Source organism: Triturus cristatus, chromosome 2_1 (assembly GCF_964204655.1).
Source record: "Triturus cristatus chromosome 2_1, aTriCri1.1, whole genome shotgun sequence".
Lineage (NCBI taxonomy): Eukaryota > Metazoa > Chordata > Amphibia > Caudata > Salamandridae > Triturus > Triturus cristatus.
Window position 1 is genome coordinate 511,808,543 of NC_140581.1, and position 14,390 is coordinate 511,822,932.

At 50.0% G+C, this 14,390-nt stretch overlaps 1 protein-coding gene across 2 annotated transcripts in view; it reads left to right on the forward strand.

The window, feature by feature from the left end:
• The window catches only part of RASGRF2 (Ras protein specific guanine nucleotide releasing factor 2), a 2,022,215-nt gene that overhangs the window by 641,057 nt on the left and 1,366,768 nt on the right, over nt 1-14,390 (forward strand). For both annotated transcript variants that reach the window (XM_085632406.1, XM_085632407.1), the window contains exon 4: nt 4,309-4,398. In XM_085632406.1, coding sequence (XP_085488532.1) covers nt 4,309-4,398 — 90 coding nt within the window. The remainder of the gene's footprint in view (nt 1-4,308; nt 4,399-14,390) is intronic.

The window sequence follows — 14,390 nt, forward strand, 5'->3', positions numbered from 1 at the left end:
TCCGCTGCACTTAATGCCTGTGCGCTCCATGAAACAGAACGCCGCCGATCAGTGGTTGTCTGCACGTCAGTTTCGGAGACCCGGTTGTATCGCCCGTTCCTCCGCTCCGCAGTCGGGTTGCATACTCTGCGTCTTGGTCTCCCACGCACGCAAGCCCACCGCTGTAGTTTTGGTTTCCACAAGCCAGGCCTCAATGGCGCCGCACTCCAACACGGAGCGACTGGGCACTTCAGGGCGAAATATTCGGGATATCACAGGTGGCTGCCTTTACGGTAATGGCGTGTCCCACTACTAGCGGTTTTTCGCGACTTTAGTCGTGCAGGATTCTGTAGGATATTGTGGCGTCCGAGAGGAGCTCGCTTAGGTTGCGGCCATCTCTTTTCGTGGCTAGTTCCACCCCCGTAATGCATACTGTCTTAATGTAAATGTTGCAGAGAGTATTTTATACTTTAAAATGTCAGTCAGACTGAACTTTCTTTGTGTAGCTGATATATTGTTCTAACGCAAATTACTTACAGAATCTGGTGCTTTGTGGGACATTGTATTCATGATGTTTGTGCACAGGAGAACTCAGCACAGAAGGTGTCAGAGCAGACATTGTTAACAGTTTGTTTTATATAATTAGTTAGTTCCACAATGACGGTTCCAGCCCAGAAGAAAAATGCTGCTCTTTGAGGCACGATCAGTGACGGTGCGACGCTGCTGGGTGGGGTTAGTGATTCCACGCCACACGTGATTGGAGAGGGTGGGTGTGTGACTTCCCTGATTGACATGCAGCCTCGGAACTTCAGGGATGAAGCCTGAAACGCCCAAGGCTGACTTTAGGAGCGACGCCATTTGGGGAGGCCCTTCACCACTGAAAGTCAGGGCTTTGATGGGCTGATGACCTCACAGGCCCCAGGGCTGAGGGATCATCGGCCCAGCAAAGTGTAGCTGAAGAGGCTGGAGCAAGCGCACTGGTGATTCGAATTTGTCTGGCTGACACTGAGCTATGAATGCTGCCTGACGCACACTCCGAGTGAGGATCCCTTTAAATACCCAGCAGGCAGTCTAGTATCGGCTTCTGTTTTATGATACTACAGTAACTACAATCAAAATAGAGGCAGAAAACACAGAGGGCGCAGCCCCTACGCCCTAAGGAAAGAACTGCCACTGGCAATTAAACGTCGGCACGCCCAAAACCAAGGCTGTTTTTTTCTGTCTTTCCCGTCCTCCGTCTTTCTGATCTGTGGGACAAGGGGCTTGCAAATAAGCCCCTGTGTGTTTTTTGTCTTTCATGATCTACTTGTTTTTGTCTTTCACGGTCTGCGGGTTTCTTGCTTTTCCGTAGTTTTCCTTCTTTTGCTCAGGGCAAGTATCTAATATGTGAAAATAAGTTCTGGTCACCAAAATGCAGTGTTGTGTCCCACACAGGCTCAAATTAAGCGCTGCAAGAAGGAATGTTACACAAACACGCTGTAATCAAAATGTGGTGTGAAAGTACAGCCGAACGAAGAAAGTGTCCACAGGGTCAGCCCATGATAATAGGGTCGCAGAACACTACCAAACAACCTCTTACTTGCAAGGACAAGGAGACAGCAAGTTCAAAGAGGGTTTCAAGAGACACTTGTGCCTTGCTTCCTTTATCTCTTCTCACATACAACAGCGCAAATGTTTCTATGACAATATTTGGACTAGAACAACCCCTGTTTTCAAGAAACTCTTGAAGAACAGTAACGATCACAAAACAAAACCAGCTACATTTTCTTGAAGGCCGGGTGCATACCTTTTTAGATCTCAGCTAAAACAGCTTTAGCTGTCTGCTGACCTCACCTATTTACGAATACATGGTGTGAACTTTGGGTCAGTCCCTTCCTTGCTCATGACTGGATAGCTTTGTTATGCATTTTTATGTTTTCTGTATTTTTATAGCACACTAATCACCCGTGAGGGTATCCTGGCACTTGTAGCAGGTGTGTGAGGCCAGCCTGGTGGGCTTCTCTGAATAGCCAGATCTTCAGCTTCTTGTGGAAGTCAAGAAGAGAGGAGGAGAAGGCTCTGATGTGTTGTGGGAGGTTGTTCCAGGCTTTATGAGCCATTTATGTGAAGGTGCAACCCCCTGCCCTGCTTTTGTATTATGCGCAGGGTGTGTGCTAGTGAGAGTCTGGCAGGGCAGAGGTGTCTGGAAGCTTGATGGAAATGAATGCGGTTGTAGGTATGGGTGAGTAGTTAGAAATGTGTGCACTTTTGTATCGGGAGCCAGTAGAGTTCCTGAGGTGTGGTGTGAAGTGGCCTCTCACCAGGTTTTTGTTTTTACTCAGAATCCTTTGCAAACCTCAAACTTTGACTTAAAAACACATTTTCATCACATTTCTGTGATAGAAAGTTCTGGAATATGAGGGGAGCCTCAAACGTTGTTCCCCCATGTGTCCCGATAAAAAATGGTACCGCCCTTGTCTGGGTAGACCTAGTTCCCGCTGCAGGAAATGGGCCAAAATGCAACATGGATACATCACATTTTTCCACTCAAACCTGAACCTTTGAGTAGCTGTGGATTTAGGGCCATAGCTCAACCGACACCTAGGGAAACCTAGCAAATGTACACATTTTTGACTACTAGGTACCTGGGGAAATCCAGGATGAGTAGACTTCCGTGGCTCTTGCTGTTTTTTTTACCCAGAATTCCTTGCAAACCTCAAACTTTGACTAGACAATAAGGGGAGTCTAGGGGTGGATGACTTTTGTGGTTTTCACTAGGTCATTTTACCCAGAAGCCCTTGCTAGCATCAAACTTTGATGAAAAACGCACATTTTTGTCACATTTTTGTGATGGAAAGTTCTGGAATCTGTGGGGAGCCACAGAGTTCCTACAACCCTGAGTTCCAACTTGTTCCCCCATAAGAACGGTATCCCACTAAAGCACAATGTTGATAGATAAGCGATAGGGGTAGCTGCAGTATTTGGGGCCGTTCTGTGGCACAGCCCATGCAAACCTGCGAAACATGTACAACCAGTGGATTCCAGGGTGGTGTGTCTTGCATGGATCCCATTTTCTTGCCTACCATGCCCTGCACACCTCAAACTATGCATTTTCTGTGATAGATACTCCAGTCTCTGCAGAAATCCACACAATTCCTGCCAACCAAGGTGACCCCACTTGTGCCGATAAAAATGGTCCACCACTTGTGTGGCTGGGCCTCGTGCTTGGGACGGTAGCGCGGTGTTGGCCATTGGCAGGTGCATGCAGTCAAAGGGTTAAGAGGCCCCCCATATTGTGTCTAAATTTATTTTCTCATATAAAAGTTTTGTTTTGTATTTCATTAGGTACAGCAGTACTTTCTATATACTTTCACAGGAGTACCATGGTACTCCAGAAACTTTTAAAAAAATATATAAATGAATAAAACAACTTTTCCCTAACTATACAGATTTTGCTAAACTGCCTCATTTTTTCCTATACAATGAAAGAAAAATCATATAACCTATGTTCACGTTAAAGCACAGAACACAACAAAGTGTTGTCTAAACAATATGGGTTCCTATTTATTTTGAAGACTCTCTTCCTTTTAGTACTTAAAAATTACTAACCAATTCAGATCAAATAAAATGGGCCCTTTCCCGACCATAATCTATATTCGTGAAAAATTTCATGAAAACCCTTTCAACTGTTTTGCTGCTACATTTGTTTAAAAAGTCTATGGAAAATGCATTGATGGAAAAACATGTTTAGGGACCTTCCTTTTTTCTCTGCACCCCTTAAACAATCATGATGAAGCTTTGCATCATCAGCCAATGTAGAACAAGGAGTAGGTTTGCAAAGTGTTGTGGAGATTCATCCAACAGTGACAGAGTTATTACCAATCAAAAACTGAGGAATTCCCGTCTCTTGGAATCCTAACTACAACTACAGAGTTAATGTATATTATCCAGTTGCAGTCGCTACTGGGTACTTATAGCTAGGATCGTGTTTCAATAGAAAAAGCATTTTTTGTTTTCCTAATAACTTTAGCACCATTTGAAGAAACTTCCTAAAATGTTTGAAAAGAATTGTTTTTCTACCTCATCTCATAACTGAAAGTTTCGGGGTGATCCTTCAAGTGGGGCCGAGAAAAAGGGGGGGGTCCCAAAACGTGTTTTCCCTATTCATTTTTCCATAGGAAAATTTGATACTGCTACAACCAAATTGATTTACACCAAAATTGGCAGAAAGCTAGATCTTGGTCCGGAAAACGTGCTTTTTATGATTGGATGTAAAAATAAAGTAGATGGCCTAGTGTAAGCGTGCCTTGAAGCTGTCAGACCACTAACAGAGCTTCTCTTTTCTTTTAGATTGTTGCTCTTAATAAAACAAAGGAGCGCATGCGGCCTTATCAAGGCAACCAGGAAGGCGAGGATCCAGACATCAAAAAAATCAAAAAGGTGAACTGTCAACTTGCTTCACACACAAACAGAAGCCAGAAATAAATGCGTATTGTATAATTTTTTAGAAGCAATGTGAAGTTTGGACGCCATGCAACGAAACCCTGAGATCTCTGTGTTTTTGTTTGTTTTTACTGTCAGTTTGTTCAGAACACTCGCCGGCTGCGGTCCATTTGAACAAAATAATTGGACCTTGCTTACCTTTAACTCATAACAAACAGCTAATATTGGAGGCAGCTATCTGTAGGAGCCAGAAGTTGATACTGTGCTGTGATAAAAGAGGACTGTTGGAAGAGGCCCGGTTGTTTGCTTTTCTTTGTACAGTGGTGATGTAACTGGGAAGGAAAAACGCCTGCATAATGATTTGGAGCACATAGACGAAATATGCTTCCTGATATAATTAAGGGACCATACTAGGAAATAGAGATCTGCTCTCACCTTGGGTATTTACTATGGTATTTCTGGGGTTGATAAGTAAATGCTAATCATTTGTAAGTCATAAATCTAGACAGCTGTAGGTTTAATGTGCTAAGATTTCTGAGTTACAGGAAATGAATGCAAATCATAGATTTTCCTGCATTCTCAAGCCTCCTCGTTTACAGACATTTTAATCAGAAAATGTAACAAATAAGAAAATAGAAGTAACTCCCACACTATATGATCACAATTATACATATTTATAGTTAAGAAACATGCTTTTAAAAATATTTTTGCCACCTTGACCCAGGTAGAGAAATTGTCACTCTAGCGTTAGGGCAATCTTTCACTGCTTTTGAATACTTGTATTCCAACATTTTCCTATGTGAAGAAATCCTTTGTCGAGCACGTCCAAAAAATATGGAGGCGTTAGGAGAACGTTTGTATTCAATTTGCACACTTATACCGTTCTTTTGTAGAGTGCATTTAGGTGTGAAAATGGGGTGGTGCAACCTTGGGAATGGTGTTGAATACCTAACAAGAAACCGCTCGGGTCCACAGTCTGAGTGACCTTTACTTCCGGGTTTGTCTAGTGACAGGAATTACCAGCCGAATCAGAGTTTACAATGCATTACTAATCATCGCAAAGGCCTTGGCGTTGTGTGTCTCTGGTGCCCCAGGCCACATTGTATGTTGGTCCCATGGTCATTTCAGCTCTTTGTGGCATGGATTCATTTATCAGGGAGGGCTCAGAGTAAGATGCAGTGGTGACTTCATACTGAGTGTTGTGGCGAAGAAATTCCTCTCACCATCCCACCGCTGGTCATCATCTCTATGGATTGTATTGTCTCGCGAGGCAATAACCTAAGATTACAAAACTGGCCAGAGTCCGCGGCTCCCATGTGATAGTGGTTGGCTGTGTCAGATGTACCTTTCTCCTGCTGCACCTTTAATATAACCCGTGTCTGATTGATCAGGCGCCTGTGTAAAGCAAAGAGTACACTAAGAACTTCTGAAACCCTAGTGAAGGGTTGTGACAACCATGCCAGATGAAGCAGCAGCACTTTAATGCCCGCGAGTATAAGATAGGGTGCCATGTTCTGAAGAATATTCAAGACCACTATAATGCAATGCAACACATTGACACTCATGAATGTGGTGAGTAATGTCTAACTTTAGTTATGGCCCTCTTTAAGAGTGGCCTGGAGTTGGCTGCAATATTAATAGTACCAGACAAAATCCTAAATCAAGGTGTTCCGAATTTATCAGTTGTGCAAAGAATTGCCTATTCTGAGTTTTGCCCACAAGTGTGCTTACTGCACCAGAATTTGCATGTCCCAGTGTTTGCTGGGCATTTCCCCTTGGTGAATTTCGGCAGGTTTAATCTGTACCAATTTGCCTAGGGACAATTGCGAGATGTAGTGTTTGCCACAAAATTCAGCATTCCTGCCTGTATGATAAGAGTTAATGCACATAACATGTATGTCAGAAATGGGATGAGGTAAGTACCCAGGCCAGGCAAGAACCACCACTTTAGTCAGGGTAAGCTAGATATAAACTAAAAGCTAACCTGTGCTCACCCTCTGGTAGCCTGGCACGGCAACACAGACACTCAGTAACACTATCAATACATCTCAAAAAAGACTCCACGGGGGGCGTGGTCTCGCTGTTCATGGAATGAGATGCACGCCGTGGTTGCTCCGGATTGCCGCTGCCGCTCTAAGCCTTTAAAGCGGCGTTGGGGACTCACAGGTGACGCTGACTGGGGTGCCAGGCCAGCGGAAGAACTGGGGCAGCCTTTGGGAGCTTGGTGCTCACCTTGGACTGCTGGCTGCGGTGTGTGAGGCTCCGTCCTGGTAGGACTCCGACCCGGGCGCGCACGGCCGCCATCTTGGGTACCCTGGGCCTAGGGGCCTCCCTGCCTGGCTGGGGCCTGCTCCGCTTTCCTGCCGGTCCTCCTGGGCTCCCTGCTGGGGACTTTGGGGTCCGCGGAGGCGAATCAGAGGACCGGACCCCCGGCGTTGCCGGCCATCGGCAGCGACTCCCTGGGCCGCTATCTTAGGCCTGTGTGGCACGGTTCGCGGGTGTGGACCGCAGGGTCCTGGCTGGGCTCCTGGCTCGCCCCGGGTGGTGCCACGACCGCGGCTAGGTCCCGGGGGCCCTCGAAGAATCCTGCAGACTTGGACTGCGGGTGGCAACATACCTAACACCACAGAGCCGGGTTTTGACCGGCGTCATCACGGCTGCCATCTTGGGCCCTGAGGATCCTTTGCCTGACGGGGGACTGCCGCATCTACCTGGCGCCGCGCCGGGGATCCTTCATCTCCTAATGGGTTCTGGGGCGGCGGCCCAGAGGCTTGGGCCCCCCCACACAGGTGCATCGCGGGCACACCGGCCTGCCACTGATGGACTTCACTGCCATTTTGGGCACCCTTGCACGGCTAGAGGAGGCCTGCTGCCTAACCTGACTTCCTACATGCCTGCGGAGACGCCGCTGGAGATACCTGATTTGTGCACGTTGGCCATCGTCGTCCGGATAGTCCCTCCATGTTGTGTGCGCCCCTATGGCTGATGGTGCTGGTGGACCCTGGGGAGACCCTAAGGAGAGCCTGAGGTGAGTGCCTGCGGCCTCCGTTTGCGTTCCTGACAGACCCGGGAGGGCTCTTGAAGAAGTGACCATTTCAAAGCTGCTCCCCTGAACACTAATGAGCGTTACACGTTCCTTGGGGCACCAAGTTGGGGGCACGCCGGCCTGGGAGAACAGCTCTAACTCATTGTGGTCATAACAGCCATCAGCTGCGGCGCCCTCTATCATCTTAGGCCTGCCCGCACAGCTCCGGGCATCGAGCCTCCAGTCACTGGACGGACTTCACCTCCGGCTTACCCCATTGGGGCTCTGAGACGCCACATTCTGAACTGAGGAGTGTGACGACGCCTGCAGGACTGGTTCATACCGGGTCTGCGCCACGAGCTGCAGCTAGGCCCTGGGTGGCCGCTCTCCCTTCCCACTTGTGCCCCCCGGATGGTGCATGTGGCTGACTCCAATGTGATCCAGCGGAGTGGCCCCTGCTCGCACCACTTGCCTGCCCCTGGCCCTGATGTCTGGTGGAGTTACACTGCCCTGGCCTGTGACCTGGACTCTCTCGAGTGGCTGGTGAAGAGGTTGGGGGCTCGGGACATTGGAGGACGGTTTCCCTATTGCTTGCCCCTCACCTGGGGAGCATTCTGCCACCGCCTACACTAGTGCTCTCCAATATCTGCTATGAAGCCATCTGGCCCCCTACGGCGTTCTCTGACATTGACGCCCTGCCCGGCACGTGGGATACTGAGGGGTCATGACTCGATCAAAGTCTAGGAAGGATTCTGCAGCACCCCTGAAGGACAACCCTGTGACTGCCCTGTGGAATAAGCCGGGCTCAGCTCCTGTTGTGGAGATGGCATCATCGGCGGCGGGGTCCTCTGACCCTGTCACCCAATGCTTCATGGCCAATTTTATGCAGGAACTCAAATCTGAAATTGGCTCCCTCCAAACCGAGGTACAATCCTGCGTCAGGGAGCTCAGGAGAGATGTCGTGGAACTTTGAGAAAGAGTGGATGACCTCAAAAAGACAGTCGACGATCATACGGAGGATCAGGAGCAGTTATGGCAGCGTTTGGCCACGTTGGAGGACCAACACATCGAGCTCCAGATGAAGCAGGAGGACATGGAAAATTGGGGTTGCCGCAACAACTTGCGCCTAAGGGGGGTCCCTGTTGGGGCTGAAGGCTCGGACATCATGACCTTCGTTGCTGATCTGCTTCAAGAAATTAGAGGGGATGAAGACGCCATCCTCAAGGCAGCGCACTCCAAGCCAGAGCTCACCTACAAGGGCGCCACCATCCAGCTGTTCCAGGACCTCGCCTCTACCACGCTACGTCGCTGCAGGGACTTCAAACCCATCATTGACAACTTAAGGGAGCTGGGCGTCCAGTATCAATGGGGCGGTCCATTCGCACTCATTTTCCAATGGGAATCAAAGCGTTGGATGCTGCGGTCCTTCAGAGAGGCTGCGCAGCTGCTTCAAATTCCGGTTACTCCGCCACCCAGCCCCTCCAGACTACCATCCCTGAACCACGAACCTGCAAAACCTCGATGGGCTAGAGTGCACTGACCTAGACGCCCATCCCACCGAGAGGCACGTGCCTCCTCTCAAGCAAAACAGGACATCATCCAACACCTCCACTCCTTGGACGGAGTGAGATCCCCCTCGTGCTCCTAGCCCACAGAGAACTAGCTTCTGGTCATCCCTCTGCGCCTCATGGATCTTTATAGTCTTCACCGGCCCCCCTTGGAGGTGGAGGTTGATCCCCCACTCCCTTAGCTTGCTCACCCCTCGCCCTGACTACATCCTAGCAGCTGCACCGGAGTGTGCACTCAACGGCGGTGCTGATATTCTGAGACCCGCTTCCCCTCCTATTCCTCGAAGAGTGACATCTCTGGGATGGCTTGTGCCATTGAACCTGGCTTGCTCCTGGACTGGAATATATCTTGTTGGCCATGTTGGCCGCTGTTGCACTTTGACATTTTGTTTCTCTTCTCTTGCTCTCTTTTCCCTTTTCTTCTTCTCTTCTTTCCATAGCGGTGGGGTGGTCCTAACTACCATGGGTGCGTTATTCTATGCAAATGCTGCTTCTCCCCCTCCCTGCTTGGCGCTGGATCCTCTCGCATGGTTCACTCCTAATACCCCCTTCAATTCTGGGCATTTGCACCTACTAAATCAGCTGGGGTGGCTATCCTTTGTAGGGCAGGCATCAGCCAGGGAGACCCCAGAGTGACCCGTAGTAAAGATGGCAGATTCCTCAAGCTGATGGTCAAGATCGGGCAGCGGGCTCTTAACCTCTGCAACGTGAACGCTCCAAATCAAGCTCAAGACCTCTTTCTTAGGGACGTCCTGCAAGAACACTTAACACATGATGACTCTCACCTCATCCTGGGGGGCGACTTCAACCTGGTCTGGGCCGTGGGCCTTGACCGTAGCAACGGCTCGTTCCATGGGGCAACCGCTATGTCCTCCGCTTTAAAGAGGCGTTTAACTGATCTTGGCTTAACGGATATTTGGCGCTACCATGCTCCAGCCGCTTGAAACTTTTCTTGCTATTCTCATGTCCATCGTTCTCACTCGCGCATTGATTATATCTTTGTTTCCCACTCTCTGATTAGCGACACTCTAGCCGCCCCCCCCCCCCCCCCCCCCCCCGGAGGCGCCTCCCCCCCCAACTTCTTCGGGACCCCATAGATGTGGCGGAAATTCGGAATGCTATCACCTACTTTGCGTCCAACCTTCTCCCTGAGACCCCATTTCCCGTGGTCTGGTACGCGTTTAAGGCCACGATCCGAGGCTGTAATACGTCCATTGCCATAGCTAGGACTCGGGAAGCACGTCTTTTCAGGATATAAAGGCACTTGAAAGATTGGAACAGGAACGTCCTCTGGCTCTCCACAAGAGACGACTTGCCATGCTTATAGGCCAGATAAGGGCGCATAGAAGCAACAAGGCAGAACACGCTCTTTTAGCCTTGAAACAACAAAACTATGAGGGGGGAGATAAGGTGGGCGCTGTCCTGGTCTGTCGCCTTCGGACACGGGCCCCTAAGGCGCACATCACCAAACTTAAACTGGAAGATGGCACATGGGCCACCACCAAAACCACTAAACTAAAAGCTTTTCATGAATACTACACGTCTCTCTATACCAGGGAATCGCTCAGCACAGAACAGATACAGGCTGCGTTGGGAGACTGTACCTGGTCTCCAATCGGCCGCTATCATGCGCAGCTCCTAGAGGACCCACTCACCTCAGAGGAACTCACCGGCGCCCTGAAGGACCTCCCTCTCGGTAAATCTCCGGGGCCAGATGGCCTTCCAATCTCATTCTATCGTGCTTTTCTCCCACAACTCTAGCCCCACATGCTTTGTCTTTTTAATTCTTTCTCATACACCGATGGGCCCTCCGCATTTATGGCCATGGCCGAACTCGCCTCAATCCCAAAACCAGGGAAAGATCATACACTATGCTCCTCTTTCCGCCCTATTGCGCTCTTAAATACAGATCTTAAAATCTATACCAAAATGCTAGCTAAGCGACTAAATCCGCACCTACCCGGGCTTATTGAACCTGATCAGGTTGGCTTCATTCGTCATCGACAGGACGTGGACAATGTGCGACGTATCGCGCATTTAGTGGGAAGGATCAGCACTGGAAGATACCCTCCTGCTTGTTGTCGCTTGATGCCGAGAAAGCATTTGACCGTGTGGATTGGCTATTTCTCCAGGCTGTCCTGCACAACATAGGGCTAGGTCCCCAGATGATCGCTAGGATCATGGCTCCCTACCTCAGGTACGGGTCAACGGCCACCCATCTCGATCCATAGAGGCAACCGCCAGGGGTTTCCCCTTTCTCCCTTCTTATTTGCCCTGGTGGTAGAACCCCTTGCTGTCATGATACGCCAATCCCCCGATATACATGGCATCACACTGGGTGGGTTAGATCATAAAATCGCCTTGTTTGCGGACGATCTCCTTCTTACAATATCCCGCCCGTGAACCTCTTTGTCTGCTCTTCATAGAGTGCTCCAATCGTTTGAACTAGTTTCAGGCCTCAAAATGAATCATGCTAAACCTTGGGCCCTAAATCTCACAATCCCCGAGGCGGAGATTCCTGTGCTCCAGTCTCTTGTCCCATATCAATGGGCCTCCCATTCCATTCCATATTTAGGCCTCAACTTGACCTTCGACCTTGCCACGTGGTCACAAGCTAACTTGCAGGAGTGTAAAAAGGCTGTACTAGGAGATCTGAGAGCTTGGAAATCTCTCCCTCTATCCTGGCTGGGGCGTCTGAACACAGTCAAGATGTCGATACTCCCAAAGATACTCTACCTGTTTCAGACTCTTCCCACGCCCTTCCCACAGCATCAGATCCAGAGCCTTCAGCGTGAGCTCACCACGTTCATCTGGGGAGAGCATTGACCGCGCTTGTCCAAGAAGATTCTCTTGCTGCCACAAGATAGAGGGGGGCTGGCTTGTCCTAATTTGCTAAAATACTACTGGGCCTCTCATCTCCGTTTTATTTTGGAATGGATAGCATGGGAAAGTGAGAAAGTCTGGTTTCACATGGATAGGGAGGTGACCTGTCGACCCATATGGGATCTTGCCTGGCTCCCGCGGGAGGCACGCTCTCGTAGCACCTATATAGCTATCCCCACAAGGACGGTGCTTGATATCTGGGATATGTTAACATTGTCTAGAGGCCTTACCACTTTCCAGTCCCCCCACACTCCTATCACCCGCAACTCCCATTTCCCACCTGCCCTTCACCCACATTCTTTCTCGGACTGGTCAGATGGAGGCTGTCGAACGATTTGGGATCTCTTCTCGGGGGACTCCTTTAAATCTTTTGATCAATGTAAACAGGACTTCCAGCTCTCAGAGGGGGCTAGGTTTCAATATATTCAACTCTGACATTAGGTCCAGGCATTATCCTCGGCACGGGCGGCCACATGCCCCTTTACCCCTTTTGAACGGCTGGTGCACTCCTTTGACAACTCCAGGGGGAGTACTCATCATGGGCCCAAACCCCGACGCTTGGAACGACACTGGTGGCCCCCTGCCCTCGGAAGCCCGCCCACCCTCATGGACCATGCACGCAACCTGGGAATCATCCTGCACTCAGAGCTCAAAATGGACCGCCAGATCAACTCCGTCTCGTCCTCCTGTTTCCACACCCTCCACCTCCTACGTAAGACCTTCGAATGGATCCCCCTCGAACACAGAAAGACCGTCACTCATGCCTTCGTCACCAGCAGGCTCGACTACGGCAACGCTCTCTATGCCGGGATAAACAAAAACCTCACCCGCAAGCTACAGAACATCCAAAACGCCGCCGCAAGACTGGTCCTCAACCTGCCAAGACACTGCCACGTCTCCCAGCATCTGCTCACACTCCACTGGCTCCCCATCGAAGCTAGAATCACCTTCAAGATGCTAACCCACGCTCACAAGGCCCTCCACGACACCGGACCAGCATACCTGAACAGCAGACTAAAATTTCACACCCCCCCAAAGGACCCTACAATCAGCCCAGATCTCCTACGCCGTGGTCCCCCGCACCAGAAAGACCAGATTGGAAGGCCGCTCCTTCTCCTTCCACGCGGCCAGAGCCTGGAACAACCTTCCACTCCACCTCAGACAGACAACATCGCTCCACATCTTTGCAAGAAACCTCAAAACCTGGCTCTTCGACAGACCCCCTCCTTGATGGACTGGAACCTGCGACCCCCCCCTTCACCCCCCAGTGCCTTGAGACCCTTACGGGTGAGTAGTTGTGCTTAACAAACACCTGATTGATTGATTAAGGGGCCTAATTTCTCGCACATATCAAGTCCTCCAACACTCTCAGCGGGTCACCCCACATGCTTATCAGTCAAGGTGGCAGTCGGACACAAGCACTGACATTACGCCCACACAATGGGATCACTTGTGGCCTGATGTCCCAAAGGTTTTCCGTAGCATCCCCCAGCGGGAAACCGCCTAAAAGGTCATGACACACTGGTATTACACTCCACATAGGCTACACAAAATGTTTCCTACCTCCTCACCTCTCTGCTGGCGATGCACAAGCACCCCTGGAGACTTTCTCCACATTTGGTGGCTGTGCCCGCTCTTGACCATCTACTGGAAGGAGGTCCTTAGCCATATCAGACTGGTAATCGGCTACCCATTGCCCAAAAACCCGACCACAGTCATTTTAGGCCTCCGGCCAGTGAACCTGTGTGCCATACCCCACCGAGACTGGCATCTAAGCCTACAAATGCTTGGCGCAGCCCAGCAAATAATTGCTGTCTACTGGAAAAAGGCTGAAACGCCTCCGGTCAATGTCTTGTTCACTCGCCTGTGGCATACTATGGCAATGGAGTTGCTTACGGCGCGCCTGCAGCTTCGAGATACCAATTTCACCAAAACTTGGCAACCGTCGATTGATTACTTTTGCAAGCTGGAACACGCCCGTCTCCTGCCCCAGAAGCAATAGGCTTTACACCTATTTGAAGACGCCGTGACCCCTCCGGATGCTGATAGCCTCTGGGGAACCACTAGCGACATCGCTCAACCCCCCCTTGGTGGGGCTATCTCCATAGGCCCCCGGCGCCCCATTCTCTCCCTCAGCCCGGGCAGGCCTGCTTTCCTTTTGAATGTCACCCACAGCACACACTGGCCATAGATATCTGAGTGCCCTTGCATTGATAGCCCACGTTCTCCGTGATGGGAGGACGCTGGCTATCACCCGCCTCATCTATCCTCCTTTCGCTTTCTTCTCTCTCCCCACTTCTTCTTTTCCTCCTCTTGGTTTTGTATTGCTTTTGTTGGCTATATTGTTCTCAACTGGAAGTGTAATCCCGACGAGCAGACTTGAAGCAAAAGGCATTACATAGGAGATCTCTCTGTTGGAACTCCTACTAGAGATTAAGCTGTAGCAGGTATAACTTTATTAACACAGCAGTGCCTAGGAACCTTAAGATTTACTGTATATAATGCATGCGATG